This window comes from Periplaneta americana, chromosome 2 (genome assembly GCF_040183065.1).
Source record: "Periplaneta americana isolate PAMFEO1 chromosome 2, P.americana_PAMFEO1_priV1, whole genome shotgun sequence".
In the NCBI taxonomy this organism is placed as follows: domain Eukaryota; kingdom Metazoa; phylum Arthropoda; class Insecta; order Blattodea; family Blattidae; genus Periplaneta; species Periplaneta americana.
In genome coordinates, this window is record NC_091118.1 from 191061602 (window position 1) to 191084292 (window position 22691).

At 36.0% G+C, this 22691-nt stretch overlaps 1 protein-coding gene across 1 annotated transcript in view; it reads right to left on the reverse strand.

Moving 5' to 3' along the window:
* The window catches only part of TTLL1B (Tubulin tyrosine ligase-like 1B), a 49127-nt gene extending 43516 nt beyond the window's left edge, over positions 1-5611 (reverse strand). The window contains exons 1-2 of the mRNA XM_069819192.1: positions 5554-5611; positions 971-1149 (exon numbers count right to left, since the gene is read on the reverse strand). Coding sequence (XP_069675293.1) covers positions 971-1149; positions 5554-5567 — 193 coding nt within the window. The 5' untranslated portion in view covers positions 5568-5611. The remainder of the gene's footprint in view (positions 1-970; positions 1150-5553) is intronic.
* Between the last annotated feature and the right edge of the window lie 17080 nt (positions 5612-22691).

A 22691-nucleotide genomic window follows, 5' to 3' on the forward strand; every position in this document is an offset into this window, starting at 1 on the left:
GCATATTCAACGTTTGTTGCTGTTGGCCAAAGATTAAAATTAAAACGGAATTTATAAACTGACCAGCAGCTATAATCACTCCTACAAAAATGATATGGCTGCAAAACGATATTTGTCGAATACAGGGGAGAGAGCCATTAATCCTTCCCATTGAAGGCTTTAAGGAATCAACCTGGACAAGTACCCAATGTCCCATCCCTACCTTCCTGTGGTGCAGCTGTTAGTAAGCATAATTTTACAAACTGAACTAAAGGGAGGGGCTACTCATCAATTAGCACTGGTCAGCTTGATGAATTAATGACGGAATTTGGCATAATTTTCCTCTATTCAATACCTAATTCTCTCTTTACCCTTTCCTATCCAGTCCTCTGAGTGAATTCTTACTTTCTTCGACCCCAACAGTATTAGAACATTCGAGGCCTAGGGGTTCATTTCACTTTCCTTCCTACCCTTCCTACTTTTCTGTTTCTAGTGCTGACCTGCTATGGCACTAAAATCGTCCTCCAATGGCTTAAGGAGGGAAAGTTGGTGATCAACAAGATCTCCCAACAAGGTCCAGTGGACCCGTCGACCAACAGTCCTCCAGACATTCTGGGGGTTGTGTGTGAATGAAGTAGCCACCAAAACATTAAAATATGGTGTTCACTTGAATCGGTTACAACTTGCCATTTTCAAGAAATGGATTCAGAACATCTCAAAATCTGTGCGTCAGTGGCTAACCATGACAATATCTTTGAAAAATATTGGAGTGCAAGAGGTCAAATGACTTTATTGTCAAATGCCTGGCATTAGAAAACAACAACAACAAACATGATATTTCATTAGACTAAAATCAAGGTGATGAATACAAGAAAGCTTTTCTTTTTGATGGAATATGTTGTACAACATAAATCAGTTCTGTTTCTTTTGCTGTATACATCCCATAGGCTACATACTTTAGTATTGTGAGACCAGCATTAGGCCTATTTACCTGCAGGCAATACGTAGGTTGTAGGGATAAAGTTAAGGTGTATATATCGCCAGGGCTGTTCACCACGCTCTGCCAGGGGGTCCTTTTCACGCTCCAGATCTCTACAGTAACGTTTAATATTCTTCAACATCAGATCTTTGCGTGATAGTTCATAATGGTTCGGAAAGTGGCTAATTATCCTGCAACATACAACAACTACAGACTGCATCTCTTCCATAGAAGTATCAATATACAAAACTAAAATGAGAAAATAGTATTTAAAAATTTATGAGAAAAGACACAACTATCCTTTCAAAAATCTTTGAGATCTTAAACACTACTGAAACTAGACAAAGCACCAGGATGATAGTCTAGCTTTAGAACTCCGGTAGAGAAATCTTATCTATCCTTCTGGGTCTTTCTAAAGATCTTTTCCCTTGTGGTAAGTACAGTGAGTTTCAGCAAACATTCCCAGTGTTTCTGTTGGCTGACCAGTGACAGGTCCCCCTGTTACTGCCGCTGTTTGCACCCACAAACTCACGGCACTTTGCTGAATTAAAACTTCTTCAGCTTTTCCCCCTTTATAGCTTAGCCGTCTTCAGTGCCCATCTGTTCCACATACTGTCTTCCTCCGACGAGTTTAGCGCTGGGACCTGAGGTATTCTTGCCATCGGTGCAGGGGGGTTGCAGGTAGATTCTTTTGTTGCTACAGCAAAGCTGAACCGAGCGGAGTGGGAAGTATTAATCGTCCAAAAATATGCAGTCTTCAGTCTTCTCCTTGATGTTAGCTATGTTAATGTTATATGAGTTACTCATTAAATATTTCACCGTTACAAGTCATTTTTAAGGAAACATGCTGTGGAAAATTTTTGGTTTTATTCTATTGCAATTTTAGAATATTTGTGATGGTATCGTGAAAATCAGATTCCTATAATGTCATGCGAAAATCATTTGTTGGTGATATCTTAAAATACAAAATCAAGTAGTTATACTTCTCAAGTGAGTTCAGCAGTACAGTATATTTAAATTGATACAAATTTAATTCAATTCTACTAATCACTAAATTTTATAGTATGATTTTTCTTTTCATTTATATTATTGTAGTTGTATCATGATTTTTCTTTTTATTTATTTTATTGTGTTTGTATTTCTGGTGGTGTGATGGCCTTAGCTTCACCAAAATAAATAAATAAATAAATAAATAGATAAATAAATAGATAGATAGATAGATAGATAGATAGATAGATAGATAGATAGATAGATAGATAGATAGATAGATAGATAGATAGATAGATAGATAGATAAATAGATAAATAGATAAATAAATAAATAAATAAATAAATAAATAAATAAATAAATAAATAAATAAATAAATAAATAAATAAATAAATAAATAAAATTTTCTACATTACTTTCCTTCTCTGAACACGTAAGTACGAATGGTTGTATCTCTATTTCGCCAAAAATATGTTAGAAAACTAATAGGCATACTGCTCTCGTAAATTGGGCGAATGTTTTAGTATGATTGTACTTCCTTCCAGACTGCCGCTGTCACTGTTCCCTCCCACTCCAGTACCACGCTAGACTAGTCGGAACCGCATTCCTCTCAGCACTAAACTCCTCAGAGGATGACAGTAGTAGCTGCTGCAAGTGCTGTTCTTCTTGTGTGAACTTAATTCACATAATATGGTTCACAGAACCTGTTTAGTTAAACCTATTCGCAAAATTTAGTATTGTTTTTCTGTACAAACTGGGAGGCCAGGAAATTTATGTTTAAAGTTTCCTCTTGTTCTGCCACACGATTTTTTTTTTTTCAATATGTGTACATGTTCACACACCGAAAATATAACAATTGAAAAACACAACGTAATAAACTGCACTTATTTTTAGCTGACACACACTGTTTTTTTTTTTTTTTACTGCAGGTAGCCAAACACGGATTGACACAGCTAATTTAGGGAGACGAGAATTCATATACCATGCAGCTTTCACTGACTATCTCCATCTCTCATTCCATCTTTCTCTCTCTCTCTCTTTTGGCAGGTATACAAAACAGTTATGCCTTAAGGATAACAAACACCAGAAAGAAGTGATAAGATAATCTAAACATTAGGCGATTTACCAGCCCTACAGATATAAGGGGAGACAAACTCGTCAGAATAGTGGAATAAGTGTCTTTAGTGGTATAGTCATAAACAGGGATGTCCAATTTTGAAAATGTATGAAATGTATTAATATTTATTTATTAAACTTCATGAAGCAGGATACCTACCTACCACTGATAACATGACAAAGAACTGAACTGTTTTAAAATAGGCAACATAAAACATATATGCTGAAAAAAGTCTCAATTTTAAGACATTGTTTTTTTTTTTTTTCAAATTCTAAAAATGTAATATGTGTAGGTCTAAATGAAGAAATTATTAATAAGATATTAATCATAGCCACAAAATGTATGTTTCCCTTGGTACGCTTTATAGTTATCTTAATATCTTAAACTGACTTCTGGTATTAGGCTATACTATATTCCACAGAATGTTTCAAAAGTGATGGTCAATAATTTACAGATGAAAAGTACAAACTGAAAGAAGCAAAGAAAGCTCCAATAAATATTGATACCCAAAATTAACTGTACATGCGATATTCCCTTAGAAAGAGGATGGCCTGTACTATGGCCTCCTAGGTCACCGGATTTAAATCTGATTAGATTTCTGTGTTTGGAGTCATGCAAAATGTATGGTTTACATTTCTGAGATCAACATACTTCAGGAATTGCGGTTTTGGATTGAGAGTGCTTTTTGGCAAATAAGGAAAGATCCAGGAATGCCCGAGAGAATAAGCAGCTCACTACAGAGAAGAGAATGTTGCGGTCAGTTGCATGGACAGCATTTTGAACATTGCCTTAGGTAGAATTCAGTTAGGTATGTGTGCACATCTGCTCATAGTCAGCGAGGAATGTCAACAGAAAATGTGCATTATCTCGACAGTGGTTAATTTGCGGACCAATGTGTATTGGGGCTTTTTTGCTTGTGTTAATTATTACTTTTCATCTGTAAATTATTGACTATCACTTTTGAAACACCCTGTATATACATAAATTTAGATATGATTGATAAATATGAACTTCTAAGAAGGAAATAACGGTAGCTAATTTTAATTTCTGAAAGACATTTCTTTACAGTTAGTGTAGGAAGAAATTTTCATCCTGCAAGAAGGTCATCTGTGTCCTTTGGAGCACGTTGGTAATCATCAAACTGGTATTCAGCATAAACTTAGGTTGCTATTACTTACAAATAATAATAATAATAATAATAATAATAATAATAATAATAATAATAATAATAATAATAATAATAATATGCTTTCCCGCTTTTAGTTATCAGTTCACACAATTTCTGAACATAGGCCCTAAAGCTTGTTTACTCCTGTTGCAAAAACACTTTCAGAAGTAGAAATATAAAGGTAAGCGTTCACTACATCATATCGCACTCCTCATACGAATCGCACGCAACGGATATTTTAAGTGCAGTGCGTTCACTGTAACGGCTCCACCTCATCGCCTCATCGGATTCCCCTATCAGCTGTTTAAAACATGACTTCGTACGATATTGACATTGCTGAAAACTGAGGAGTTGAGATTAGGTCTATTAATTACGTCTGTTAGCGAATAAGAATTTGTAATTGCTTCATGCGTCTTAATTGAAGAGGAAGAAACGAAAGAAATAGACTATTGGTTACATAATATATTTGCAAGAAACGACTTGATTACTGTAATGGGAACGCCTCAAATTATATAATTCTTCGCAATTTTCTACACGCGAAATAAGTTTTCTGTCTTCCATTTTGGCGCGACACTGAACATGGCACAACATAATAGTAACAGTTGACCAATTAAAATTGATTTATTAAAGAAGGCCATGATCGCACGCATCGGAAAAGTTGCCCATCCGAGAAACTTGGACGGATTTGCCGAAAGGCGATGTGTTCGATACGATGTAGTGAACGCGGTTACATAACAATTACAGCAAAGATAGTCTTTTTCCGATCCGTGCGATTCATCCGATGAGTGCGATACGATGTAGTGAACGCTTACATTAATTGGACGGAGTTACACAATAATAGACCAACCGACAATTTGAAAAAAAAAAAAAAAAAGAGATATTTGCACAAATCTGTTGACGGCAGGCTAATAATTAATAATTATTTAACTCGGAAAAAATCAAGAATGCGATATCTGAATCTTGCTGCTAAGCAAAAATTCGTTTATTGCATAAAATTCATGTATTTATTTTGCTTTGAAATATTAATTCAACTGCTGGTCTCTTATTAAAAGTCAGTTAGCCTTTTTTGGTATTATTTGTGCTATTTTTTGTAATAGTATGAATATTATAATACTTCTTGCATAAAATGTTTTATAAAAAAAAAAACAGATTTATTTCAATGGCCAATATCTCGAAACAAGTTTCTGGCGCTTGGATCACTATTGCTAATCACCGTCCAATTGTGGGATACCACTGTCTTGCCCCAAGGGGCTGAATTCACTCTAGGGCATTCACTAATATTCACCGCTGCTGGTTTGTGTGTGTAGTTAAGGCAGTACGTACTGATTGTCAGTCATCCTGTAGCCACTACCAGCACTAAAGATATTGCGGCACGTGTGCATTCCAGCCCTGTAATACAAACAATACATTTATTTTTCTATTGTATTATATGTATGTATTTATTTATTAGCACTGCAATTTGGTATACACCCGGTGGCAGTGATATACAGTGCGATCAGTTATGCTTTCCCCTGTGGTGAGGGGTTTTTCCTATGAGCGAGCCCCATTCGTTTGCCGTGCACTGAAGGGAAGTAGCAAGCCTGTTTGCTTACTTTTGACCTTGCTGAATGTCGCAGCTGTTCCCGGGTGTGTGTTGTGTTGTTCGTTTCTTAATTCGACAGTATAGGTACATAAAGTGTATTATGCCTCGTGAGTTTACAATGACACAGTGTGTCTTTATTTACGATTCATATGTGTTAACTCAATCAACTCGTGAAGTTCGAAGACGGCTTCAAGAAAACACAAGTGGGACTTTCATATGGGTCTGTGCAAAAGGCTACTAAATTATTGCACTTCAGATCGTATTAAAATAACTGTCGCACATGCTCTTCAGCCAGGTGACCCTGTACGTAGGCATATATTTTGTGAGTGGATTCTGGGAAATGTGATGAATAATTTCCTAAAGAGATGCGAAAAATGTATGGAAAATGAAGAAAGGCAGTTTCAACATCTCATTTGGTAAGAAATGAGCCTCTTAAATTTGTTTGTGTATTATTCTATGGTGGTTTGTTTCATTGTTTTACCCTCCTGCTAATCGCCGAGATCTGGTTACACTCCAGCAAAAAGCAAAACTGATTGCACTGTAAAATATATAACTCCTACAATAAAAATTACTACAATAATTACGCAATAAAATTACAATAATTACAGCAATAAAATAACATGAACAAAATAAACGTAAAATCAGTGAGGGAAGTGAGACCGCCACTGGTTTCTATGGTCAGAAAACATACCGTTAGTGAAAAATGACATATCGTCACTGAAAAAATGTTATCCATAAAAATTGTTTATACAGGGACATCATTTTATTTTTACTTGCACTTTTATTGTACCTGCATTTCTGAATGTACTTCACTCCCACCCCTTCACTAATGTCCTTGCTCCCGTCAGACACACAAACTTACGGCCGCTGTTGCATTCGAAGTCTTCAAGCAGTGAAGTAAACACTGCAGTGTATAGTGTGTTTCATAAATATGATTGCGTTTTCTATAGAAGAAAGAACCTATATCAATAATATCGTACTAAAAAATTATATTGAAGAAACGATAAATTAAATTTCAGAGAATATGCTTGAAAATGTTTTTAATAATATGCGTAAAGAATTGAAGCCTGCATTGCAATGAACGGCAACCATTTTCAGCAACTTGTTTAAAAATTCAGATTAGCTTATTTTGAATTGAGGTGGCTAGAAGCAAAGGAATGCTAGTGACATTTGTAATAACATGAGTTAAGTGCATCCAGTGTAAGCTAAAGTATCTAAAATTTTAGTGGCAAAGGGATATTTTAATCGCATCACACATTAAAATTTAAATAAAAAAATTCACCGATTTTACGAAAGCTTAAATATTTAAACCCCATTTTCTCAAAAGTAACTTAAGTGCACTTACAGCCCTTTACTTATGACCCCCTCAATTTAAATGCACTCTCTATATTGTATGTTAACACCAATAATTAATATGCTAAATAAAGTAGACATTACATAACAAACATAGCCGCCTGAAAAGTTGAGTTTTTGAAAAAAAAAAAATGTAACTACTCTACTGTATTTTGATAAATTCCATAAAAGTGATGATCAAACTGAAAATCGTAATATCGTATTTCCCTACAACATAAATGGATACACTACTTTTCTCTCCTCCTATACCTAGTACAATGATTTGTTTACATATTGCACTAGTAACATCAAACTCCTGTAATGGAAGGGGGCAACAGTGTTTCCGAGTATAGCCAGGTTAATGTTAAAAATGTTGGTAAAAATAAAATGATTAATTTCTGTACATTTCTTCAAAGCAAAGAGTAATATCTGTTTGCTTCGTAAATCTAAACCACAACCTCAACGTGTATTTAGACATGTTTATTTGATAAGTCAACCCCTGGAATGCTTACAACGGTAGTATTTCAAATACATAAGGCTATGGTCTATGGCTTTTGGTGGCCATTGTTGCTAATTTAGTGACTATGTCATTTTTGTTGTTGCACTGTTTAGTAATATTTACGTAAGGCGCCTTTGAAACTTTAACATTATTTTAAATAATAAGTCTCAGTAAACCCTGCAAAATAATCTAGTAAACAACTGAAGAAACTTGAAATTATTTTATTAAGAAATTTAATGTGTTGCGTAAGCTTCAAAGATTCGCGTTACTGATTGCACGAAACAATTATATAATGTGTATGTTGTAAGGGAGGGGGTATGCCTTTCTTAAATCGAGGTATGCCAGGAGAAAATCTTGGAGTTAGCATACCACCTCTGGTTTTTTCCCCCACTTCTCTCACTGCGTAAAATTGATTCTAACTATAAATAAACATAAATATAAATAATTCACATAGGTAGTTATCATAAACTTTATATGAAATGATAAGGTATCAGATGATACACAACATTAAGATACAGAGATTGTTTGCGGAGATGAAGAGCAAGAGATAGCTCTATTGACGAAGAGGAAGAGGGAATAATGGAGAATGCAGCGAACGACCTGTCCTTAGGCAGAAAACTATGAATGAATGAATACCACTTAGGCAGGTGGAAAGAGGGATGAATGGCTTCACGCCCCTTTATTGTTAAGACTTAAGAGTATTACAGTTATGAGTTGCGAAAATATTTTGTTACACGTGAGTGAACCTCTATACCTTGTACACATGTAACTCTCATCTAAATCAAATTGTTGAGTTCTTTGTAAGTTCATGCATATGTATATATATACTTTTTACTGGTTGAGTGGAAGAGAAGGCCTTACGGCCTTAACTCTGCCAGCTAAAATAAATCATTATTATTATTAAAATAAATCATCATTATTATTATTATTATTATTATTATTATTAACCTCTTAACTGATGGCCATTTAAATCCCAGCGCCACTAGTGTGTTGGCGAATAGGGATTTAAAAACGGGGAGGATGTAGAAAAATGCTTGTATCTCCTACAAATTTCATTACTTTTTCATGGAATAAAAAGTGATGTGTTACGGGACATTTTCCACTTGAAATTAATTAACCATTGCTCTTCTATGTGATACAGTAACGTATATATATATATATATATATATATATATATATATATATATATATATATATATATATATATATATATATATATATATATATATATCGCAAAATGTTTTTCAGTTCTTTTCTAAAAGACCCTCTGATGTATGTAAAGTCATTTGCGTATGAGTGTGATCAACTTTTCATGTCTCCTTGATTGTACTATAGTCAAGAGCAGTGTTTAGAACGAGAGACTCGAGAGAGCCAGGACACGGCAGTGTGCTGAAGAGAGCAGTTTGAGACAGAGACTTCTTTCACTGACCTGACACAGTCACGGTATTTATCAGTTCTCGCTACTCTTCCCCAAATGTCTGCTTACATTCCGTTGTGTCATAAAGCCAGAGTCATGACTGCATGTGAAAGTCTTTCTAAGTTTCAAAGTAGTAAATGTGTGCTAGCAGAAAATTTGACAGCGAAAGATGTAGAAGAAATTTTAGACGCAAACAATGATTTCGATTATAACTTCAGTGATGAAAACACTGAAGAACCAATAAATGCATCCTGTGACAGTAATGATGACGTGATGCCTGTGGGGTCTACGGGTGAGGAAGCACTATGGAAAGAGCGAAATTACAGTAACATCACAACCTAGTACAGGGACATCATTTTATTTTTACTTGCATTTTTATTGTATCTGCATTTCTGAATGCACTTCACTCTCACCCCTTCACTAATGTCCTTGCTCCCGTCAGACACACAAACTTACGGCCGCTGTTGCATTCGAAGTCTTCAAGCAGTGAAGTAAACACTGCAGTGTATAGTGTGTTTCATAAATATGATTGCGTTTTCTATAGAAGAAAGAACCTATATTAATAATATCTTACTAAAAATTATATTCAAGAAACGATCAATTCAATTTCAGAGAATATGCTTCAAAATGTTTTTAATAATATGCGTACTGAATTGAAGCCTGCATTGTAATGAACGGCAACCATTTTCAGCAACTTGTTTAAAAATTCAGATTAGCTTTTTTTGAATTGAGGTGGCTAGAAGCAAAGGAATGCTAGTGACATATTTGTAAAGTGCATCCAGTGTAAGCAAAAGTATCTAAAATTTTAGTGGCAAAGGGATATTTTAATCGCATCACACATTAAAATTTAAATAAAAAATTTCACCGATTTTACGAAAGCTTAAATATTTAAACCCCATTTTCTCAAAAGTAACTTAAGTGCACTTACAGCCCTTTACTTATGATCCCCTCAATTTAAATGCATTCTCTATATTGTATGATAACATCAATAATTAATATGCTAAATAAAGTAGACATTACATAACGAACATAGCCGCCTGAAAAGTTGAGTTTTTGAAAAAAAATGTTACTACTCTACTGTATTTTGATGAACTCCGTAAAAGTGATGATCAAACTGAAAATCGTAATATCGTATTTGCCTACAACATAAATGGATACACTACTTTTCTCTCCTCCTATACCTAGTAAAATGATTTGTTTACATATTGCACTAGTAACATCAAACTCTTGTAATGGGAGGGGGAAACAGTGTTTCCGAGTATAGCCAGGTTAATGTTAAAAATGTTGGTAAAAATAAAGTGATGTCCCTGTATATACAGTCACGAAGCTTGAGTTGTGAGAGTGCTAGGAACAATAGACTGTGCCGGTACTATTGATCTCCATGGAGAATGTTAAAATAGTTAAAAAGTAATTTGAGGCAAACAGTTTTGTTATGAAACAAGTTCAGAATACAGTGAGATGGATATAACATAAGGTCCAATTAACTTGAAGTATTTTTAAACAGATAAGTTAATCTAATTAATCCAGACTAGTTGCAATATAAAAAAATTAATCAACAATGACTTAAGCCAAGTATCCATGCTATTTCATTATGTACGTGCATAATATGATTATAGCCTAGTAGTTATTGTAAACAGTGTATGTGTGTAGTACCTATTTATTATTTTAAAATAAATTAAACTGGACCTTACTGCTCACTGACATTATATAAACACAAATAATAATGAATTTTTAGATAAAATGTTGTTCATGTCAACTTTAATAAGTGTCCCGTTTTTTAATTTTTAAAATCTAGTCACCCTATTAAGCCTATATAGCGAATGTGTTTTTAAAAATAACAGGGCATGCAGTGCTCTAAATATTCGTCATTGTTTGTTTACCTTTTAAATGGCAGTTCAAGAAAATAGACTATAAAAAGTAATACAGCGGCCGTTAAATTTCAAGTGGCTTATTTTACAACATCGGCGTCAGCGTATTGAAAAGCATTACAACTTTCCTTTCCGCCATAAATGTGACGTAACACAGAGATAGTGATAAAAATACGACCACCCAAACTTGAATACCGGTACCGTTATGCATCTATATTCTATAGTGTGAAATTATATAATAAGAAATAACTTTGCTAAATTACAAAGCATAGGCCTACAACGCAAATTCGTATAATCAGATTTCTACTCAATAACTCCAGTAATAATTATGAGATCTATTGTGATTATTTTAAGTGTCATAGTAGGCCTATAGGCTATATTCCAGATACAAGATCCCCTACATTTACCCAAGGTTCTTGATTATAGCTAATATATAACCTGTGAATTTTTCATAAACAGATTCCTGCACACTTTTCCGAAACAATTTTTCTAAATGATCATTTTTCCGAAAGGCTTTAAATCCTACTTTCAGTTTTCCGAAAATAAAATTCCAAAAGTCATTCTTTCGAAACTCAATTCCGAATAACGGACTGTTAGTAACAATTAAAAAGCATGGATATTACAGCATACATTATTGACTAAAATATAGGGAGACTAACCTTTAACGTGGTATCTATAAAAAAAATAGAAGTAATCAGGGTTGTACGCAAGAGGGGTTACCGGGTTTGAAACCTTCCCCTTTGAACTTAACATATACAGGGACATCATTTTATTTTTACTTCAATTTTTATTGTACCTGAGTTTTTTAATGTACTTCACTCCCAGCCCTTCTACTAATGAAGTTCCAACTGTCCTCCAGACAGAATCAAGGCCGCATGTAGTAAACAGCACTGAGTTAGTGAGTATAGTACGTTCCAGAAATATGTTCGCGTTTTCCAGTGACGAAAAAGCTTTCAGTATTGAATCACATTTTCGCACAGGTACTGTCCGTTTGCCTACGTCGTATCCCGATTTCCCCCACCTACTTCTGCTCGCCCCTCTCTAAAAGCTGAGCTGTCTTAGCTCTTTTCTGAAAACATTAATTTCTGTTAGGAATTGGACGTTTACGTAATATTATACAACTGTTTAAAATAACTTAAATAAAAGGGCCTCGTTAAGTAATTAACTATCACGTGTTTTCCCCCTTTCTACGATCCTGCGGCATAACCACTTGGACGGACAGTAGATAGCATGTCTGAGTAATTTTATCTGTGCGGGTCGGGCAGAAGTGAAGATTGAATTTACAGTACGTAAGGTACTCTTTTATAGAGTAGGTACAGAATTATTTCAACATGAGTTACTAGTACGAAGGACGAAACTGGCAATTGGAATTAGATGCAATAGTCTATAGTGCGATAATATGCACAAAATAACTGAAGCTTGTATCGAAATGAATGGCCACCATTTTAAAAATGTGTTTAAATATCCATATTATGATTATTTTTTTAATTTAACTTCATTCTCTAAATAGTACGCTAATGTGTTGTAGACAGTATATTATACACTGCATAGTGAATACGTTGGCATGCATAACTCAGTTCGTGAGTAAAAACATTTATTGTTAATACAGTACTGCATTTTGATTAAACAAAAACCTAATGCAAATTATCGAACTCAAAATCGCGATATTTCCTTGTTTACGTAAATGGATGAAGTACTTTTCTTCCATCCTATACCTAGTAAAGTGATTTGTTTGTGTTTTACGCCAGTATCATCGAACTCCAGCCGTGGAAGGGGGGGTAGCGAACGGTGTTTCCGGTTCTGTAAAGGTATAGCCAGGTTAATATTAAAAATGTTAGTAAAAATAAAATGATGTCCCTGTATATAGGCCTATTAGTATTTTTTTTATCCATGATCATTTCCCTTCTCTAATTTTTCACTGTCAGACTAACAAAATCTGCATCGACATAAGGCGTAGTCCTCCTACCTCTCCTTCAATATATATTTTTTTTTACCGACAGAGTCCTTGCCCAGAGTGCGCCACAGGAGGCTGATATAGACCTACGCTACACCCGCGATGAGATGATTATGGAGATTTGTTGCGATGCCACAGGGGAACCGGATCTCCCGGAGAAAACCCCTGTGTTACCCAACACATATTATAAATTGGGGATGCGCCGGGGATCGAACCGGGTCCACAGGATTATAAGTCCAGCACTGTAGCCACTAGATCACCGTGCCCCGTGCTTGGTGCTGCGGCACGTTCGAATTATAACAATCCTATCTTTATTATAAAGATACCTACCGCCTAGTACCGACCTTGTAATAAAATGAAGCTGACACAATATGAAATTTAACTTGTTTGTTAAAAATGGGATGGCTATGAAAAAATTACGTTTTAAAGACTGTATAAGGATATTCATAAATATGTTCTATTAGAACACAGTATAATAATAATAATAATAATAATAATAATAATAATAATAATAATAATTCCCGGAAAGACAAAGTATATGATTATGTCTCGTGACCAGAATATTATACGAAATGGAAATATAAAAATTGTAAATTTATCTTTTGAAGAGGTGGAGAAGTTCAAATATCAAATATCTGGGAGCAACAGTAACAAATATAAATGATACTCGGGAGGAAATTAAACACAGAATAAATATGGGAAATGCCTGTTATTATTCGGTTGAGAAACTTTTATCATCCAGTCTGCTGTCGAAAAATCTAAAAGTTAGAATTTATACAACAGTTATATTACCAGTTGTTCTGTATGGTTGTGAAACTTGGACTCTCACTTTGAGAGAGGAACAGAGATTAAGGGTGTTTGAGAATGAGGTGCTTAGGAAAATATCTGGGGCTAAGAGGGATGAAGTTACAGGAGAATGGAGAAAGTTACACAACACAGAACTGCACGCATTGCATTCTTCACCTGACATAATTAGGAACATTAAATCCAGACGTTTGAGATGGGCAGGGCATGTAGCACGTATGGGCGAATCCAGAAATGCATATAGAATGTTAGTTGGGAGGCCGGAGGGAAAAAGACCTTTGGGGAGGCCGAGACGTAGATGGGAAGATAATATTAAAATGGATTTGAGGGAGGTGGGATATGATGATAGAGAATGGATTAATTTTGCTCAGGATAGGGACCAATGGCGGGCTTATGTGAGGCGGCAATGAACCTCCGGGTTCCTTAAAAGCCAGTAAGCAAGTAAGTAAGTAATAATAATAATAATAATAATAATAATAATGACAAAATTTAAAATACCCATAATATAAATTGTAAACAATTTTAATAATGAGTTATGATTAGGCTCCGTATTCCAGCTGCCTTATTCGAAGTATATGTGACGTCACAGCACAGGTACAGATACGTTCGTATTCAAAATAGTTACGCACCCTCTGCCCTCTTCATCTAGATAGTCAAAACCGGGACGCAATTATAGTGAGTAGTCTTATCGATCACTGCTTTTACTAGTCGTATTATTTAAATAACTACATCTTCGTGGCTGATGGAAGGTTCATTGGAGAGGTAAAATGCCTTAGGTAAGACGCTCAAGAATGTAATATTGCAGGGCATAGTTGAAGATATTTGAACTAATATTTTCACTGTCAATATACAAAACATTACATATAAATTGTGTAAAATAAACGTAACAGTGACAAGAACAGTGCACTGAAGGATACTGCAATACGAAACGACACGGAAAGTGTACTGGACGTAATCCAAAAGAACCAGTGCCATCACAATCTGAAAATAATGAAGATATTAACTCGACGTTTAACATGGATTTGTGTAGCCTACCATGATGTTAAGTGCCAACATCTCAATTAATAAATTAAATAATCTACATTTTAGTGAATTTCTAGAAATGTACGTAGAAAATTAGTGGGATTTCAGTGATAAGCAACATGCAATATCCTAATGAAACACGAAAAATATCAGACAATAGGAATATCTTGTACTACAACATGCACCAATAACGTAATACGCTATTGAAAGAATACAAAATCATTTAAAGTGATAGCCGCATATATTACAATTTCGTAACTTACGAATGCATGTTATTATTCACTGCAAAGATCACGCCGAAAATGAACATCACGGCTCAAGCATGTGTTTATTAATATAGCTTCAGAATGTCGAAAGTTGACTGTACTCCACGGACACGCAGCGACGACCTGTTTGTTTACATTCTTATCCGTTGCATTACCTGTGTTCGGCGTACAATACACTCATTGTGTCTTTAACTTCAGTCTTTAGGTAGCTGGAATACGGAGCTTAGTAATGATCCTTGACAAGATTCTGCATACGCTACTGGAAGTAATCATCTTCAAGGTATTATTTGTGGAACACAAAAATATTCCTATGAATAATTTATTTTGTAGAAACCAATGATATTCCTTTTGAGTCGGCCTGGGTGGCACGGTCGGTAGAGTGCTGGCCTTCAGTGCCAGAGGTTGCGAGTTCGATCCCGGCCCATGCACATCGCCGACGCTGATATAATCTCGGCAGTTGAGAGCATCGTTAAATAAAACATAGTTTAATTTTATTCTTTTTGATTTTGCAGAGGACTTCTGGATTTTATGTTGAATTTAGAAGAGGTGGTTTCGCTCTGATCTTTTTGGATGAATACAGTAGCGTGCAAATTAATCCGAACGCGACATATTTTTACATTTTCTGTCATTGTTGGCCTCACAGCTGCTCATACCGCTTTAATTGACACCTGTAGTACGTGTAATTCCATTGTTGAAGGTCTGTCATTATTTTTTTTACAATATGTGACATTTTGCCTGTCTTTTTTATACTTATAAGCATTTCAGTTGTGTTGAAGACTTAATACTGCAATCCTGTATACATTCTGTCGTCTTCACAAATGGATACAACTCCACGAAAACGGTCTAAAATTATAACATTAGCAGAGCATTCTTCTATGACACAGAGGCAAATTGCTGCAGAATGTCACATCGGTTTGGCTACTGTTAATTCGATCATAAAACGATACAGGGAGACTGGATCCATCATACCCCAGAAAAAAGGAAACTGTGGCCGGAAAAGGAAGACTTCACCTGCAGATGATCGTTTAATTGTCAGGAAAAGTAAATTAAATCCTAGACTAACTGCTGTCGACTTAACCCGCGAGTTAATGGCTACCAGTGGGGCGAATATTCACGTCACATCAGTGCGGCGTAGGCTTTTGGAAGCTGGACGAAGGGCTCGTAAGAAGCAACTGCTAACCCCTGTTATGTGCAAAAAACGCTTAATGTGGGCAAAATTACATCAACATTGGACAGTGAATGACTGGAAGAATGTAATTTTTTCCGATGAGTCTCATTTCGAGGTCCATGGCCACCGTGTTTCTTACGTACGGAAAGGATCCGAAAAAGTGACAGCAGTTCATCTCCAACAAGCACCCAAATACCCCCCTAAAGTAATGTTTTGGGGTTGTTTTACACATGAAGAGCCTGGAGCATTAATACCTATTAAGGGAATGATGAATTCTGACAAATGTATTCACTTATTGGAAACCAGAATCGTACCCCAGCTGCAAAAATCATTTCCGGATGGCAGAGGTGTGTTCCAACAAGACCTGGCACCATGCCATACGTCTCGAAAAACTACAGAATTCTTCAACAAGAAGAATATTCAGGTACTTCCCTGGCCAGGCAACTCACCCAACATCAATCCCATTGGGAACTTGTGGTCAATTTGCAAAAGAAGAATGCAAAAAATGGATTGTTCTACAAAGGAGAAGATGATTTCTGCCCTCATTGGTGTATGGTTTCGCGATGAAGAAATGAAGAATACTTGTGGGAAACTAGTGGAATCCATGCCAAATCGTCTCAGAGCTGTTATTAGGAACAAGGGAGGCCACATAGATTACTGAGGTATGTCTTAGATCCTTTTTTCTTATCCCGTTTGAGTGTTTTTGCATAAGTAATTACGTTGTTCGGATTAATTTGCACGCTACTGTATGCTAGCATTCTGCATTTTATTTATGAAACTACTCGTGCTTTTCATTACAAATTGCAAGTTTTCTTCAGTACTAAATATAATTATCTGGCCTTCATTACTATATTTCTCTAGATATCAGCCAAACAATAGAAATATCTCATCCTGAAGCTGAAGAGTTTTTTTTTGTACCCGTCGGGAATCTCAAACAGATATTCTAGTGACGCCGGATTTGGGGATTGATCACATCTCTCCCATCGGACCGATTTCTTTAAAATTTCCCCTCGGGCAAACAAGTTATAACACCGGAAGAAACTTCTTGTAGTTCATTACGCAATATTCGCCATGGAAGAAATTCCGGATGATCTTGGCTGCACCAGAGTCTAGTATATACAGTCACGAAGCTTGAGTTTTGAGGGTGCTAGGAACAATTGACTGTGCCGGTACTATTTTGCCTTGTCTGTAATGAGGCGATATTAGCGATCCTAATGGTTAGCAACTATCTATGGATGCATATTTACTACGTATTGATCTTCGTGACTGTATATACTAGACTGTGGCTGCACGCTTCATATTTTGTTTTGCCTCCTCTCTGTTCGGAAGAAGAGAATGGCATGATGGTCTATAGCCTGGAGGATAACGCCACAACAACAAAGAATAACAAGTTCTAAGATAATAACGATCTTAGGCCTACAAGATAATTTTTCACATTACTTTAACATAATTCTGTTATATTTGTTTAGGCTATATTAACTTACTTTTACTTTGTAATTGTATCAAATAACTTATTCAATGTAAATTTTCATGAATACTAGACTCTTGTTTTCACGTATTCTGTTGTCCAGGGACATCATTTTATTTTTACTAACATTTTTAATATTAACCTGGCTATACCTTTAGAGAACCGGAAACACAGTTTGCTACCCCCTTCCACGACTGTAGTTCGATGATACTGGCGTAAAACACAAACAAATCACTTTACTAGGTATAGGACGGAAGAAAAGTAGTACATCCATTTACGTAAACTAGGAAATATCGCGATTTTGAATTCGATAATTTTCATTCGGTTTTTGTTTAATCAAAATACAGTACAGTATTAAGAATAAGTGTTTTTACTCACGAACTGAGTTATCCATGCAAACGTATTCAAATGCAATGTATATTATACTGTCTATAGCACATTAGCGTACAATATAGAGAAAGAAGTTAAATTGAAAATAATCATAATATAAATATTTAAACACATTTTTTAAAATGGTGGCCGTTCATTTCGATACAGGCTTCAGTTCTTTTGTGCATATTATCGCAATTCAAACTATTGCATCTAATTCCAATTTGCAGTTTCGTCCTTCGTACTAGTAACTCATGTTGAAATAATTCTGTACCTACTCTATAAAAGAGTACCTTACGTACTGTAAATTCAATCTTCACTTCTGCCCGACCCGCACAGATAAAATTACTCGGACATGTTATCTACTGTCCGTCCAAGTGGTTATGCCGCAGGATCGTAGAAAGGGGGAAATCACGTAACAGTTAAATTGTAAATTGTAAATAAATTTGAATTTGAAATTTGAAAAAAAAAAGTTAATTACTTTACGAGGCCCTTTTATTTAAGTTATTTTAAACGGTTGTATAATATTATGTAAACGTCCAATTCCTAACATAAATTAATATTTTCAGAAAAGAGCCAAGACAGCCCAGCTTTTACAGAGGGGCGAACAGAAGCAGGTGGGGTAAATCGGGATGCGACGTAGGCAAACGTACAGTACCTGTGCGAAAATATGATTCAATATTGAACGCTCTTTCGTCACTGGAACGTACTATACTTACTAACTCAGTACTGCTTACTATATGCGGCCTTGGTTCTGTGTGGAGGACAGTTGGAACTTCATTGGTAGAAGGGGTGGGAGTGAAGTACATTCAAAAACTCAGCTACAATAAAAATTTAAGTAAAAATAAAATAATGTCCCTGTACTTTTTAATATTGCACAAAATTTGTTTTATTACTGCAAGAATTGTGTATGATTGCACATTAAAAAACTGGATTGTAAAACATGAATGTCAGAGAAAGTTAAAAATAAATATGTTCTTCCACTCAATCAGCCTATATGATTATGCAGGTAATTAGGCTATATTGTACCGGAGTTGTTCTTAAATAATTCACAGTTACAGAAATTTAAACATTTAAATGTAATTACCGTACCAATAGAAATTCCACTTCTCTTCAGAAGTAACCTGTACCCAGCCCCTCTTTTCGAGGGTAGAGATAAGAACTGTTTTATCCACATCTGTGCAAAATGTAATTTTCATCCTGACCAGCACAGCCAACCTGTACGTGACAAGAGATACAGAATAATAGTAGAAGAGTAACAAATAAATGCAACTATTGTAGGTGTGACCAAAATCATTAAAATTCCTATGTATATTGCTGCTGCATTCATATTATCCGAACTATTAATTACTACTTCTGATCACTTCCAATTCTGCTGGTTAGAGCAAGAATTCTGAATATTATGCTTGAATCCACTTATGTTGTTTGGTCAACTGTCCGAAGACAGGTCTGAACCTCACAAGTGATACCAAGAAGGCACCGCTTGTAAGGAAACTAGACCAGGAGATAATGGGGTAGGGTGGCCAGTTACTTTCCCCCTCCATTGCACACATCGCCCACTAGCTACTTATTACACTAGTCAGACTTCAGTTGTATACAAACAATATTTGTTCTTCTTCTGACACATATCGTCAAGTGAGGTGTACTGCCTGATAATAGATGTACATATTAACCAGAACCTCTGTACTAAAAACTGTATTTATTCTTTCTCGTCATTCTTCAGGGTTCTGAGAAACGAACCTTTATTTAAGTATCTCGGAAAGTCAGTATACAGGGTGTTTCAAAAATACGGGGCATAATTTCAGGTATGTATTTCCCACATGTAGACAATCAAAATAGTTCATTACAACATGTGTCCGGAAATGCTTCATTTCCGAGTTATGGCCTTCACAACATTGAAATTCACCGGAACGTTTTTCTTTCCGCAGGTCGTTGTCATTACAGAAGATGTTCAAAATGTACACCTCCTGCTTGAATACAGACCTCACATCGATGTCTCATTGACCTGCGAACACGATCCCAGACTCCAGGAGTATTGCGTATGTCCTCAGAACATGCCACAATTCGATTCCGAAGGGATTCCAAATCAGGCACCGGAGACGAATAAACCAATGATTTTAAATGGCCCCACAAGTAGAAATCGAGAGGGTTCAGATCAGGTGAGCGTGGAGGCCAAGCAATTGGACCACCTCTACCTATCCATCCATCAGGAAACCTTCGATCCATGTACTGGCGAGCCGTACGACTGAAGTGTGCAGGAGCGCCATCATGCAAGAAGTGAATGTGTTGACGATCGATCAGTGGAGTATCTTCTAAAACATGAGGTATGGTTCCGGTGAATTTCAATGTTGTGAAGGCCATAACTCAGAAATAAAGCATTTCCGGACACATGTTGTAATGAACTATTTTGATTGTCTACATGTGGGAAATACATACCTGAAATTATGCCCCGTATTTTTGAAACACCCTGTATATTGCCTGCATGAATTTCTAAAATCACAATCACTGTCCATATTTTGTGCAACGTAACCTTGTTTAGCGATATCATCGCGAAGGAATTGCCTAATGTTTATCTACTTTGCAGAATCGTCAGAAATTGGATCACTATCTTCATTTGCCCTATGCGTCATTTGGATCAACTGAAATAATTGATTCTATCGCCGCGGCCTCATAGTTAACATGTCGGCATCATATAATAACGTGCAGTGTACTTTTAAAACATAATTTTGCAGACCGATTGTTGCTCTGTAGGTTTCACTCTATGCGTCACGTTGTTACGTCTACTTCCTCGATAGGAATAAGCACTAGTTTGTTATATTGTTAAATGGCTATTATTATTATTATTATTATTATTATTATTATTATTATTATTATTATTATTATTATTATTATTATTATTTCATATACGAGTACGTTGACATTCTTAACTCTTTAATCATATACCTTAATGTTCGTCCTCAGCACAAGACATTGCAACCTCGGTTTCAGTCCACGTGGATTAGACAAGTAGGTGTCATTTAATAATGGCAGCAGCTTATTGGTTGCAATATTGAAATTGAGGCGAGTGATTGGAGCGGCGACATAAGAAATTGAAAACAATAATATTGTGACAGCGACGTGAGATTCGAACTCACGACCAGCGTCCCGCAAGAGAGCAGACCGCGCGGGCTTCACGGAGCACTGCGGGACGGCGCGCGGCAGGGAAAGGGGAAAGGGCCTACGCGGCGAGAGAGTGGAGAGAGAGTGCGCGCGCAACTGCTGCGTACGGAGTAAAGGGGGGACGGACCCTCCCGACTCTTCGAGAAGTCCGTCGAAGTGGAGATATCCAGATAATTCTCTGCACACCTGTAGAAATTTCTCGCAACTATGATTTCGCTATAAAAGAAGAAACGCCAGCGAACTCGAGCAGTTTTCAGTTGATTAGTCAGCCAGTCAGTGAGAAAGCCAGAGCAAGCAAGCCAGTCTTGTGTACCGGAGTTCGACTCGAGTGTGCGTCCGCAACTGTATCAGCATCCGAAGGCCTGAGTTCGAGTGCAGTGGACCGCAGTTGGAGGGACCTGAGTTCGAGTACAGTGAACTGTCTCTGAAGGTCTGTGGTTCGAGATACTGTGAACTCGAGTGACTGAGCTAGAAGAACTGTGAACTGAGAACTGATGGTTCTGATTTGTAAATATTAGTTAAGATTAACAGTTCATTGTTGTTCGTAATAGTCCAAGTAAATTGTCATTGCCGTCAGTGGAGTGCTATAACGAATACTGTGTTGAGTGAAAATTCTATTGTTGACGAGAGCGTTTAAGGTGAATTGTAGAAAGGAATTATTGTTGGAAGAATAAAATCCTATTGTTGAGTTGAAATAAATTCACAATATAATTAAATTTCAAAGACCTACCGAATGTTATGCACGAGGCCGCTCAAAGACCTGCCGAATCTTAACCATGAGAGCGCGGCGATAATATTGTTGAAATGCCTGACTCAGACAATCCACTTACTCCACTATTTTCGGACCTGTTTGCCACATTATTTGCATTGCATTTCTGGTGGTATGGCAGAGAAGACCTGATGATCTTAACTCCATCAGAGTAAATGAATTATTATTATTATTATCATTATTATTATTATTATTATATTCTGATGCATCTGGGGACGAACTGGAACAAGCTGACAGTGTTTGTTTTTTTAAATAGCATCTATTTTTGCACTCTTTCTCACAATTTCCTCTTTTTTTATTGCCTTGTATTTCGCGAGTTTCCGGTATTGAGAACCACTTAGCTTTTACCGAGTGTCACACATTATAATGAATATTAAAATATAATTCACCGAGGTACAAAACAACTGCACTGTTTACCATTTCAAATTAAACTTAACTGTCATGCGTCCGGCTGCTACAATGGCTATAAGTATATCAGTATTTTTGTTTGAATTGAAGTCTGAAATTGAGTATTAATAGTTAATACTGGCTTTTCTTATGACAGAGTTAGCGGCTTTTCTCATCATAAAGCTTATGATAGCGAGCAACGAGATTTGACTTCCTAACATATCGTAGTATTATAATACCACTAAGTTTTTAAGGTTATCACATGATATTCTGACGGTGAAAGGGCATAACATTGAAAAAAATGCTATAATCGCACTGTGACACTATTATTGAAAAACTGCCATTTTTTTTCCGTTGACAGACCGTTGATTAAATTTGAACTGATTGTTGCCAATA